The 13,903-nt window shown below is 39.1% G+C and overlaps 1 protein-coding gene across 1 annotated transcript in view; it reads right to left on the reverse strand.

Moving 5' to 3' along the window:
- The window catches only part of LOC123662644, a 29,146-nt gene that overhangs the window by 15,049 nt on the left and 194 nt on the right, over nt 1-13,903 (reverse strand). The window contains exons 2-10 of the mRNA XM_045597457.1: nt 13,705-13,853; nt 10,615-13,484; nt 10,276-10,505; nt 10,013-10,060; nt 7,588-7,698; nt 6,814-6,963; nt 2,218-2,320; nt 1,086-1,160; nt 641-740 (exon numbers count right to left, since the gene is read on the reverse strand). Coding sequence (XP_045453413.1) covers nt 641-740; nt 1,086-1,160; nt 2,218-2,320; nt 6,814-6,963; nt 7,588-7,698; nt 10,013-10,060; nt 10,276-10,505; nt 10,615-13,484; nt 13,705-13,776 — 3,759 coding nt within the window. The 5' untranslated portion in view covers nt 13,777-13,853. The remainder of the gene's footprint in view (nt 1-640; nt 741-1,085; nt 1,161-2,217; nt 2,321-6,813; nt 6,964-7,587; nt 7,699-10,012; nt 10,061-10,275; nt 10,506-10,614; nt 13,485-13,704; nt 13,854-13,903) is intronic.

Here is a 13,903-nt window from a genome sequence, read left to right on the forward strand (position 1 = left end):
CGCGCCATTTTTTTTTAAAGCATCTATATCTCAGTCATTAAACATCAGTTGTATCGTTGGTTAAAAAACCGTGTAAAAACAATAACTTAACGTCTGAAATGTTTAAAATCAAGTGCGAAATGTGAATATAACATGTGAAAGCTACGGAACTAAGCATGGTTACCGCAAGTTGTATCGTTTGTTGATCTTGGAGTCGAGATCGTTTTTTACGTACTCCTGTTCGAAAATAACTTATAAAGTTGCGAAACGGCGCATGGATTGCACTGCCCGCAGCGCCGGAGCTAAGGTGAAGTCAGACGCGGAGCTCAAAGGTATTATAATAGCTTTAAATTCTTCCTCTAATCTCAAAACTTTAACCAGGGATATCTCCATAACCATGGGGTTTCGAAGTGTGGCAGTGTTACCTTGTATAGCTTCCCCTACACCCTCCGCACTCCACCCCCAAAAACCCCATAATTCGGTTTTTCCTACTCTAAAGCTTAACCTTTTTCCTTAAGCTCTTAATTTCAAATCTAGATCACTAGTCCACTGACACTGCCGATTACTTTTTTTTTATATAAAAAATAGTAACAATATAGCATAGTAAACTATTGAAATGTTTTACTGTACTGTGACGTCAAATTATAGCAGTACCGCTTACCTTGACATGTGCAGTGGAGTACTTGAAAGGCGTCATTCGTTCAGAGCGGACGGTGGACTCTTCGAGGTGTAAGTTCAGGGACATGTCCGTCGTCAGTTCCCTGTAACACCGTAAACTATTGTCGATATATTCGTAGAAATTAATTTATACACAAACATACATACATCACATTTATAATAACAATACTATAACCAAAAGGATAAATATGAATGAATCTTTGCGAAATAAAGAATAAAAAAAATTAATTACGTCAAACAACAATCAATTTTGACAATTTTGCCAAAAAAATAAACAAAATAAATAAATAATGTACTAATGTAGAATGATAATAATGTGGTTCAAATATGCACATGACAAGCGAGCATGCGACGCACGCGCTTGGGGCGTGCGCCAGGCGACACGCGCATGCGCGAGAGCGTGCGCGTGCGCGTGCGCGTGCGCGTACCTGTCGGAGTAGTCGGTGCGCAGCGAGGCGGCGTCGCGCGCGCCGCGGCCCGCGTAGAACCTACACCAATGACCACTGCAATGCGGCGCGCACTAAGCGCACCCAGTGCTAAGCATTGTTTCACGCTAACGTAATGACTTTGTTGTACGATATCAGTTATATTGTAAACATTAAAAATTCATAAAAAAAAAAAAAATTCTGACCTAATTACGGTAACGTGAAAATATATCAATTTATAAGTATGCGAGATGATTTTGTGTCCAGTTAAAACTCTTTAAAATACCAACGGCTGCTTTCATTAGTTTTACTTAAATTTGAACACGGGGTAATCTTCAATTACAACTTTTTTTAATTATACAGTATTCTCCATACGAACTTTTAAAATCAGCCATTAGTATACTGTACAAACGATTAATTGTAAAGTATTTGTTAAATTGAAACTTCTCGATGTTCTGGATACAAAATGCAATTAGATTATAAAGCTGCAGATAATTATTTGTTATATTCAACCCATGTGGTGGTCAAGTATGTATATTAAATTAATGTGAAACATGATATTGAAAGCAAATAAAAATATATACACAACCCACTTTAATAGAATTTGTAAAACAAGATTTAATTAGTTAACAAAATGTATTGATAATAAAAAATATTTCAATGTTGTTAATTATATTTACAAAGTCTATTTAATATTTAACAAAACATGGTGTGTATTATTTCAAATGTGAATATGAAACCCAGATGAACTTTATTTATGATGTAATGAGGAATTTAATTACATTCATTGTTTTTCAATCGATCCCTGAATTATAGTTATATATAATCAAGCTCTTCATGGTAATATATGAAATACACGTGTACGATTCACACTACAAACATTCCTATATTTTAATCAATATTGTTAAAATATAAATAAACCATAATACAAGGTTATGCCATAGCTATAATAACCATAATGTCACGAAGATTCGCGCTCATCCCGCGTTGGTTGTGAATCGTATTCATGTACTAGGTGACGGTATGGGTGTGTACGTGTGTGCGTATGTGTGCATGCGTGTATACGTGTGCACGTGTGAGCATGTGTGCATGCGTGTATACGTGTGCACGTGTGAGCGTGTGTGCGTGCACGTACGTGTCGGCGGGCTTGAGTCCGTTGGCGCTGGAGCGGCCCGAGTGGACGCTGCCGCGTTCCTCCGCACGCGCCTCGTAGCCCGCCATCCCGAGTTGCCCGTACCCTGGAGACATTTACTTACGTATTCAAATACACAGCTAAATAATACTGCTTTCAAGCAGAGTTGAGTTCCTGTGGTGCGTGATCCTGGGAGGGAGGAGTGGATGTGATATAGGGTCGTAATCGCTTACCATCAGGTGAGTCGTACGTTTGTTTGCCAACCTAGTTGTGTAAAATAAAATGTATATTCGACTATTGATTACATATTTAGGGCAATGAGCACTTTGTATCTTAAAATGATGAACCATTTTTATCAGCTTTATGTTAATTGACAATTAGTTTTGGAGAACAAACCGATATTTTGGTATTCGAACGATTTCCACAAATATAAATTTACTAGCTGTGCCCGCGGCTTCGCCCGCGTTGAAATTAGTATGTCACAAAGTTTTCCCGGCAAACTTCCAGTGAAACTCTCATCAAAATCGGCTTAGCCGTTCCGTAAACCTTCCTCTTGCCAATGGTGGAGCCCTCTCTCCAATGGTGAAACCGCATGAAAATCCGTTCAGTAAATTTTGAGCGAATCGATCACATACACTTTTAAGGACTTTTTTTTATATTACACTAAATGTTGCCCGTGACTGCGTCCGCGTGGTTATGAAAATGTGCATTACTATTAAGATGTTTAACGCAAATTATTTTTATTTCAGTCACTTGAAATGCTTATCAGACTGAGAAACTTTTTAAAAGGCACAATTTAGTAAAATTTAATAGTTATTTTTATAAAACCTCTCTATACACCACATTTTAGTTTTATTTTCAGGCTGTGTGTGTTTCATATAAACTATCAAATCCAATTAAACCCCCTTAGCGGTGGAATATCGTAAAATCCCTTCTTAGCGGACGTCTGCTAACTATAATCTACCTCCCTGCCAAATTTTATCTTTGTCCAACCTGGATGGATAGACCATCCAGCGGTTTTTGATTTCTCGTGATGAGTGAGTTAGTGACCTTTCTCTTTTATATATATAGATTATGATACATTATTTGAACACCTCCTCACCATCTATAGAGCATATATTTTAAATTTCAAGTCTCTTCAAAAACATAAGACTTTCATACAAACTTCCGACCCCCGTTTTATCCCCTTAGGGGTCGATTTTCGTAAAATCAGTTCTTAGTGGATGTCTACGCCCTATAAGGAACCTACCAGCCAAATTTTAAGTTTGTAGATGTTATAGTTTCGGAGTGATGAGTGAGTCAACCTACCATCCCCCGTTTTAACTCCAAAAGAGAGTTGATTTCTAAAGATACCTACATTATTTGGTCACCTTTCTACCATCTATAGAGCATACATTTTAAATTTCAAGTCTCTTACTTCAAAAACATAGGACTTTCATACAAACTTCCAACCCCCGTTTTATCACCTTAGGGGTCGAGTTTCATAAAATTCGTTCTTAACAAATGTATATGCCCTATAAGGAACCTACTTGCCAATTTTCAAATTTGTAGCTGTTATAGTTTCGGAGATTTCGTGATGAGTAAGTCAACCTACCATCCCCCGTTTTAACCCCAAAAGGGAGTTGATTTCTAAAGATACATTATTTGAACACCTTCTCACTATCTATAGAGCATACATTTTAAATTTCAAGTCTCTTCCTCCAAAAACATAGGACTTTCATACAAACTTCCAACCCCCGTTTTATCTCCTTAGGGGTAGAGTTTCATAAAATTTGTTCTTAGCAAATGTATACGCCCTATAAGAAACGTACCTGCCAAATTTCAAGTTTGTAGGTATTATAGTTTCGGAGATTTCGTGATGAGTAAGTCAACCTACCATCCCCCGTTTTAACCCCAAAAGGGAGTTGATTTCTAAAGATTCATTATTTGAACACCTTCTCATCATCTATAAAGTATACATTTTAAATTTCAAGTCTCTTACTTCAAAAACATGGGACTTTCATACAAACTTCCAACCCCCTTTCTACCCCCTTAAGGGTCGAATTTTGTAAAATTCGTTCTTAGCGAATGTTTACGCCCTATAAGGAGCCTTTCTGCCAAATTTCAAGTTTGTAACTGTTATGGTTTCGGAGATTTCGTGATCAGTGAGCCGACCTACTATCCCCCGTTTTAACCCAAAAAGGGGTTGATTTCTAAAGATACATTATTTGGACACCTTTTCACCATCTGTCTATAGAGCTTACATTTTAAATTTCAAGTCTCTTACGTCAAAAACATGGGACTCTCATACAAACTTCCAACCCCCATTTTACCCCCTTAGGGGTTGAGTTTCGTAAAATCCGTTCTTAGCGGATGTCTACGTCCTATAAGGAGCCTACTTGCCAAATTTCAAGTTTGTAGGTGTTATAGTTTCGGAGATTTCGTGATGAATGACCTTTCGCGTTTATATATATTACTAGCTGTGCCCGCGGCTTCGCCCGCGTTGAAATCAGTGTTTCAAAAAGTTTTACCGGCAAACTTCCAGTGAAACTTTCATCAAAATCAGCTTAGTCATTCCGTAAACCTTCCTCTTGAAGCACTTTCTCCATTGGTGAAACCGCATGAAAATCCGTTCAGTAGATTTTGAGGGAATCGACCACATACGCTTTTGGGAACTTTGTTAAAACAATTAAAAAAAAATAATACACTAACCGTTGCCCGCGACTACATTCGCGTGGTAATGAAGATATGCATTACTATTAAGATGTTTAACGCAAACTATTTTTTTATTTCAGTCACCTGAAATGCTTATCACACTGAGTAACTTTTTAAAAGGCACAATTTAGTATAATTTAATAGTTATTTTTATAAAACCTCTCTATACACCACATTTTTAGCTTTATTTTCAAGCTGCAGTATAAATAACCTATCAGGCGAACTTATAGCTGCTGTTTATGTTTCGTACAAACTATCATCCCCAATCAAACCCTCTTAGCGGTGGAATATCGCAAAATCCGTTCTTAGCGGACGTCTACTTTACTATAATCTACCTACCTACCAAATTTCATCTTTGTCCATCCTGGATGGATTAAAAAGCACTGGATGGTCCCAGCGGTTTTTGAATTCTCGTGATGAGTGAGTCAGTGACCTTTCTCTCTATTTGGACACCTCCTCACCATCTATAGAGCATACATTTTAAATTTCAAGTCTCTAACTCAAAAACATAGGACTTTCATATAAACGTTCAACCCCCGTTTTATACCCTAAAGGATCAAGTTTCGTAAAAGCCGGTATTAACAGATGTTTACACGCTATAAGGAACCTACCTGCCAAACTTCAAGTTTGTGGCTATTATAGCTTCGGAGATTTCGTGATGAGTGAGTCAACCTACCATCCCCCGTATTAACCCCAAAAGGGAGTTGATTTCTAAAGATACGTTATTTGGACACTTCCTCACTATCTATAGAGCACACATTTTAAATTTCAAGTCTTACTTAAAAAACATAGGAGTTTCATATAAACTTCCAACCCCCGTTTTACCCCTTTAGGGATCGAGTTTCATAAAATCCGTTCTTAACGGATGTTTACGTCTTATAAGGAGCTTACCTGCCAAATTTCAAGTTTGTGGCTATTATAGTTTCGGAGATTTCGTGATGAGTGAGTCAACCTACCATCCCCCGTTTTAACCCCAAAAAGGGAGTTGTTTTCTAAAGATACATTATTTACACACCTTCTCACCATCTATAGAGCATACATTTTAAATTTCAAGTGTCTTACTTCAAAGACATAGGACTTTTATACAAACTACCAAGCCCCGTTTTATCCCCTTAGGGGTCGAGTTTCGTAAAATTAGTTCTTAGCGGATTTTTATGCCTTATAAGGAACCTACCTGCTAAATTTCAAGTTTGTAGGTGTTATAGTTTCGGAAATTTCGTGATGAGTAGGTCAACCGGCCATCCCCCATTTTAAGCCCAAAAGGGAGTTGATTTCTAAACATACATTATTTGGAGACCTTCTCACCATCTCTAGAGCATACATTTAAAATTTCAAGTCTCTTACTTCTAAAACATAGGACTTTCATACAAACTTCCAACCCCCGTTTTACCCTCTTAGGGGTCGAGTTTCGTAAAATCCATTCTTAGCGGTAGTTTACGCCTTATAAGGAGCCTACCTGCTAAATTTCAAGTTTGTAGGTGTTATAGTTTCGGAGATTTCGTGATCAGTGAGTCAACCTACGACCCCCGTTTTAACCCAAAAAGGGGTTGATTTCTAAAGATATTCGATATATTATTTGGACACCTTTTCACCATCTATAGAGCTTACAGTTGAAATTTCAAGTCTCTTACTTCAAACACATATAACTTTCATACAAACTTCCAACCCCCGTTTTACCCCCTTAGGGGTCGAGTTTCATAAAATCCGTTCTTAGCGGATGTCTACGTCCTATAAGGAGCCTACCTGCCAAATTTCAAGTTCCTAGGTGTTATAGTTTCGGAGATTTCGTGATGAATGACCTTTCGCGTTTATATATATTATAGATAGATTTTCTAGTATCAAACAAGTTGGTGAGTGGTAAGAGGCAAGTAGTACTCAATGAGGTAGAGTGCAGAGCGGGCTCACCGTCCGCGTAGAGGTTGCCGTAGAGGGTGGGCGTGGCGACGAGCTGCTTGTAGACCCGCATGTAGGCGGCGGGGTCGGTGCGCCGCAGCCGCTCGTAGTACTCGTACTGGCGCCGCTGCGCCTCCAGCGCGTCCCAGCCCGCACCGTAGCCTGCCGACACACAACTCAACTATTCTAATAAATGGCTTATATCACCCAACCTTGAAACACAATGACAGAAAAAAAAAATACACGCCCTATATTATCACTCCTTTATACAATTATACCAGTTATGCTTTAATTCTACAAAATAAATTTTAATATACAATATGTTCGCACAGTTAGTAAGAGACTAACGAGTAGCAGTCGGTCACCGCGACCGACTGGCGTCAGTCACGGTCTGGTCGTTTGTCACACCTCTCCGAACAGCTGTCAGAGGTATCAAGTCACAAACACGTATCAACTTTTAATGAATCAACTTTTAATGAATCAACTTATATGAATCAAAATACAAGCCTTTTTCCGCAATTTATACAAAATTTTAGACCAGGTATCGACAAACGAAATTTGTCCTCTGATCACTAAGCGCCTTCGAAGTCGATACTCGAGTGCAGTATTATTCTATTTAGCCGAGATGTTTATGTGCGTGCGATGTTCTATGGTGTGCAAGGTAGCCAATAGCTCCCGTGGAGATAAGAGACTAAGGTCGGCAACGACTATAGTACCGCTTGCCACCAAGCCGTACGCTTCGTTCGTCACGTTCGTGGTGCAAACAAAACGAGTAGTGGTGCTCACCGTCATAGTAGTGGTGGTGTCGCTGCCGGCGGCGGCGGCGCGGCTCGTCCTCCTCGTCCGTGGCCGTCGCCTCGCGCGAGCCCGCGCGCGATCCCGACGAGTACGTCTCGCCTGTACGCACACGCATGTTACTGTCACTTAATTATATCTAACAATACTTCTCTTTTCTTCAAATACTTCTTTAGGTCATCCATAAATTACCTCACACATTAAGAGGGGGGGGGGGGGGTAGGTTAGGTTAGGTTTACGAGGGGTGCCGAGGGACTTCGGCCGGCCGGACAACACGACCACACACGGCTGAGGGGTGGCCTTGTTGTCAGCGAGGCCGCCCCACCGTTGTGCCGGGGCCCGGACGTTTTACCCGGGCCTACCGCCGGGGTGATGTGGCGAATGCTAGCGCGACCACATCTCGCCCCACCCACGCGGACGACTGACACGTGGTGGTTTTTTAGTCAGTAGGAGTCTGACAAAATCCTCTGGCGACCCCGCGCTTGGATTTTCCCCACGTAAAAAAAAGGTTTACGAGGGGTGAGGAGATAATATATCTAATTGTTAGTTAAATGGAAATAAAAATAATGTCGAAACTGATGTTTTAATTTAATAAATAAAATAAAATAAATAGGTAAAAAATTGCAAATAATGTGACGTCACACTAAGTGGACTTATGTGACCATCTGTGACAAGGACGAGCGAGGGGTAAAAATATCGTAAAAGTCGTGTGGCGTAATTTATGGATTTAGTTATATGCTATATTATGTATATTTTGTACATTAGTAATCAAATTCCCGAAGAAGACTGAATGAAGAAAAATAAATAATTCCGCACATGGGCCAGTTGCTGTCAGTCATTGCGATAACAAGTCAACTAAAAGCTTGATTTTATTTTCATTCTAGATAATGTTTTAGTACGTCCTTTACAAACAAACAAACAAAATTTTTCAATAATATTAATACGCCATAACATAAAGACATTATTTTTATATACATAATTAATTTCTGCTGGCAATATAGAAGCCAAAAATATTTATTAATTTTTAAAATAAGCATAACATGCGTTGAAGCTTCATGAAAAAAATATAAATATATGAATGAGTTTGATAACATTTATGTAAAACCCTTGACTAATAAGAGTTCGTTATATAGAAACCTGAATATAAATCATATGAAGTGGCCTTCTATTAACTTTTTTTCACAGAAAATTATCGCATGACTCTAACTTCGGTAATAGTAATTTCCTTATCTGCATAGATTAAGCGATTTCAATCCTTTCGGTAATAGTAAAGTTATTTCCTTATCTGCATAGATTAAACGACTTCAATCCTTAAAACAAATGCATATAGTTCATTTTAGATTCACAAAGCCCTCAGTTGTAACATTCTTAAAGAACCACACTACATGCATAATGAAAACGTTTAATATTGTGATAATTACAAAAGGTACGATGTAAATCTTATACAATTACAAAAAAAAAAAAAAAAATTGATAAAGCCAAGTTTTTATCAATATTTCGATTTTATTGCTTAAGTACAGAGAGATAAATTCAACTCTTCAAATATCTGTCTTTATAGATATAAACTTGTAAATAAAATGTTGTTTTCTCAGAATATAATAAACTGATCTCCACTTGACAGATGATTGATTTCTAAAGAATATACTTTGTATGTGTTAATTTAATAAAGACGATTAAAAATATAATGTATATTTGTAAATGCTTGAAAATAATTTTACTCTCTTTATTTACTTTTTAACCGACTTCAAAAAAGGAGGAGGTTACTCAATTCGACCGTATATATATATATATATATATATATATATATATATATTTTATGTATGTTCGGGGATAACTTCGTCGTTTATGAACCGATTTTAATAATTCTTTTTTTGTTGGAAAGGAGATATCCCTAGTTTGGTACAATTATAAGGAAACCAGGATCTGATGATGGGATCCCAGAGAAATCGAGCGAAACTCTCGAAAATCCGCATAACTTTTTACTGTGTGTACCGATTTTGATGATTTTTAATTTAATCGAAAGCCGATGTTTATCATGTGGTCACATTTATATTTCATGGAGATCTGATTATAACTTTTAGAGTAATCTTTAATAATGCGTATTTACTTGACTATTTTTTTGTCTACCTACGTTGTATTATTAATAATTAATTTTATTAAATTAATTTTATTTAATAGTATTTCTTTTTATCCTAAGACAGATTTTATCATCAATATTCTTATCAAATGTTTTATTGACGCACTCACGCAATATGGATTTCCCCTAATACACTTAGATGACGAAATGATAACAGTATGAATAAAAAAAAAACAAATCAAAACAAGCACAGCGTGAACTCGAGTTACTGACAACCTATCGAACGGCTGACAGTCGGCGCATGCGCACACACATGCGTGGACACACAACCACATATACCTTTGGATCTACTACTATCGCTTTTAGCATCGCCACTGAACGTTACGACTGCAAAATAAAACAACATTCCGACTTATACTGACGTACATATTGCTTTATAAATATAAACATATAATTTGTTATTTTAAAAACTGCCTTTATCATTGAATAAAATTAAAATATGAGGAACAAAAAGTTTATAGAGCTTACAGGAATAGATCAATTAATACGAGAATATTAAAAATATTAGATATAAAATAAAGTAGTACATCTGTGGTACTCGCCTTTCCTCCTGTCGTCGTCCCGCTCCCTCCGCAGCGAGGCGTACTTGAGCGGGTCGATGTCGCGGTAGCGGCGCTCGAAGCGCTCGCGCTCGCGGGGGCGCTCGCGGCGGCGCTCGTCCTCGTAGCGCTCGCGCTCCAGCGTGTGGTAGCGCCGCCGCGAGCGCTCCTCGTAGCGCCCCTTGTCGTCGCGCGGCGGCTTGGACGACGTGTACGACCCCTCGCGGTATTGTCTAGAAACATTTCGATATATTTTCAACAAAGATGATTTTTTACAGAACGCCATGAGAAATGGTAAATAATATATTTTTGAGTCGTGGTTAGTTTAATTGTAAGACCCACCTTCGACTCTTTTCCCTGTCGCTGTAGTAGTCGGTGTCTTCGGTCTCGTATCGGTGCGAGCGAGTGCTGCGCCTGTGTCGTCGCACGTCGGGGCTCTCGTCCTTGTCCCGCCTGTCTCGGTCCCGGTCCCGCCGGTCCTTATCGGGGCGACGCTCGTCCCGACCTGATCGCCTCTCCGATTCGCGATCGTGCTTCCTATCGCCTCGAGAGTATCGACCTCGTTCCTTGTCCCTATCCCTGTCGCGATCTTTCGAGGATTTTTGTTTATCCCTATCCTTTCTCGGGGACGCTTTGTAGGCTCTATCTCTCTCTGAATCCTCACCGGAAGTGACGCGATTAAGAGATTGCTTTCTCGAATTGCTCGCTGGATATTCAGATGCTTCCGCTAAGTCGTGGCTGCGATCCTTTGTTGTGTCCACAATATTCGCATTTGACCCATTTAGTTCCCTCGAAAAAGTCATGTCTACTGACGAAACGACGCTCAAATCTTGTAGATTCTCACCTTCCATTGTGATCTCTCTTTGGTGATCGTCGACAGAAAGACTGAAATCCGGAGACGTGGCATTACTAGCTTCTCGTGCTCCGATTACACTTCTCGAGGGATTCCTGGGAGCCGGTTCAGTGTAGTCGGATCCATCTACGTTTTGTTCACGAATGTCACTAGGGCCAACATCTGACGATATTGGGTAATCATGATCAACACCAGTAACAACCCTTTGTTCATTTACGGGAGCAAAATTAGTAGATTGGTATTGAGAAGGATATTCATCATTGCTAGGCTCCCCTGGCACCATTCTGTCTAACCCGACAGGCCTTCTGTCTCCTCCTCTGTTGCTCACAGGTTGTGAGTAAATATCAGGGGTCTGTTGGCCATCAGCTTGCCTGTAAGGGCGACCACTACTATCTGTCGGCTGCCCATCTATTTGTCGGTCTAGGTAATCATCAGGTGCTTGATTGTAAGAGTTATCAGTTTCTGTATGTTGTCCAGGTACCATGCGTGCTAAACCTGGTGGAGGTTCATCACCAGAAATATTTAAATTCTGAGTGTATTCAACTTCTTGTTGGCCAACTCCCATTCTTCTGAGCCCAGGCGGAGGCATATTGCGACTGAAGTCAGTATTTTCACCATAATCCCCACTCGATAAGTGAGCAGTTTGTAAATACTCATTTCTATCATTCTGAGGAGCTATTTCCATGTTATCAGGCACTTGTGATGGTAAAGGCATTGATCTATAGCTTGTTACTTGAGGTTGATCGGGTCTCTCGGAATTATCTGGCGTAGTTTCTAAATTAGCTCCAAAGGTAGCAGAGAGTCTGTCTTGATGAACTACTTTATTAACAGCAGCTGGTGAAGTTAGGTTTTGGCCAGGATTTGGTGAGACAAAAGTCTGAGGTTGAGGATTAACAGATGGTATTTTAGCAATATTTTTATGTGAAAATGGAGTAGCACTTTTGAATGGATTCTGATTTGAAGATGATGGAAAATTTGTAGGTGGGAGAGACATTGTTGAAGAAGGTGGGGGAGCTATAGATAGTGGTGGTGTAATGTTTGTTGGAGGTAAAGATTGCGAAGTTTGTACAGTGCTTGGTATTGAGGATGTTGAGTTATGATGTAAGTTTTGAGAGACAGGAGGCGGAGGAGGCATTGATTGTTGTGGAACATATTGATTTGTAACCATTGGATTAGGGGATATAGATTGAACAGGTGCTGGAGTTTGTTTACTCTCCCTAATATTTTCAACATTATGGCTAGAATGATCATAATCTAGAGGTACATTTTCATGATTAGCTAAATTCATTTCCTGTATAGAGTTAACTAATTCATCACAGCTTTCCCGTCTATTATTATTTTGTATATTACTGACTAGCATTGAGTCCTCAGTAGACTGTTTGGACCATTCACTACTAGTTACATTCATTTCATTAAAAGTAGACTGTGAGTAGTTGAAATTAGTAGTATCTGAATTTGGTCCTGGACTACTTTTACTCGAATTCCTAGATTGATTTTCACTTCTGTAAGTGCCCTCTGAATGAGTATGTGGTCCGTCGCTAGAGTCCTGTGACATTTGTGATTCAATAGACCACTGAGGAGTTAAATTTTCTAAATTAATACGCTTTCCCAGAGCTAAATTAGGTAAAGCCTCTTTCACAATTTCCTTGTCACTTAAGGTTTTTACATCCTCTGTTGTACTATGAGTAGAAATAGTATCTGCACTTATTTGGTTGTTAGGTTCATTTGCAATACTGTTTTCACTACGTGAATTATCACTTCGGACATTCTTCTCTTGATTATCCTGGACGGATTGAGTCATTGATGGATTAAACTCACTATCTTTCTTCTCTTCCATTGACCAATTCCAGTTGTTTGTAGATGCAAAACTTTCCTCTATGACATTAGCATTATTATAGACTTGAGCCTGTACAGCGGGCTGACTGGGAGCAGCTTGGTTTATAGACTTTTGATGCTGTTTAGATGAATCCTCCCAGCCCCAATTCCAATTGTCTTCCCATGCATCTGCATTGCCTTCATTTTGGGCGAAGGGCTGTTGCTGTTGAGGTTGCTGTTGTTGTTGCTGTTGTTGTTGTGGAGGCTGTAGTTGTTGTGACACTTGATTGTGGTAATAATTTTGTTGATATGTTGACTGTGTATTATCAAAATTTTGATTTACATAGTTTTGATTATATTGCTGTGGCTGTTGTGGCTGAAAGTACTGATTGGTATTGCTAACAAATGGTTGCTGGTGCTGGTAAACTTGGCCATATTGTTGATTGTACTGTGGTTGCTGCTGTGGCATTTGCCACATCTGCTGTTGCTGATTTGGCGGTGCTCCTTGATAGTTTGGGAACATATTCTGTTGATTCCCATATGGCTAAAAACAAAACAAAGTTATTTATTACAATATTGATGTCACTAAAACTTAAAAGTGGTAAGTTTACAAAATTTATATAAATTTTAAATTTAAATGACTAAAAAAGTGCAGTGGAACAGCAGTTTAAGTGTTTATAAATCACATGATATACATTAATAAGTAGCTAGTAGTTGGACCACGTCATTGTTTACGTTCGTTCTGATATAACCTGAGCTCTCACCTGCACGGCGGCGTAGGGCTGCTGCTCGGCACTCGGCGGGGGCGCGCCGCCTTGCCGCTTCATCCACGACATGCTGCACTATCGCCGCTTACGTAACATTCGCGAAAGAACTCCTCACATATGCTAGATTGCGACAAACAGCTTCGTCACTATCACAGAACGAAATCTAATTGGAAACACTTTCACTTATTAACTTTAA

Source organism: Melitaea cinxia, chromosome 2, assembly GCF_905220565.1.
Source record: "Melitaea cinxia chromosome 2, ilMelCinx1.1, whole genome shotgun sequence".
In the NCBI taxonomy this organism is placed as follows: Eukaryota; Metazoa; Arthropoda; class Insecta; order Lepidoptera; family Nymphalidae; genus Melitaea; species Melitaea cinxia.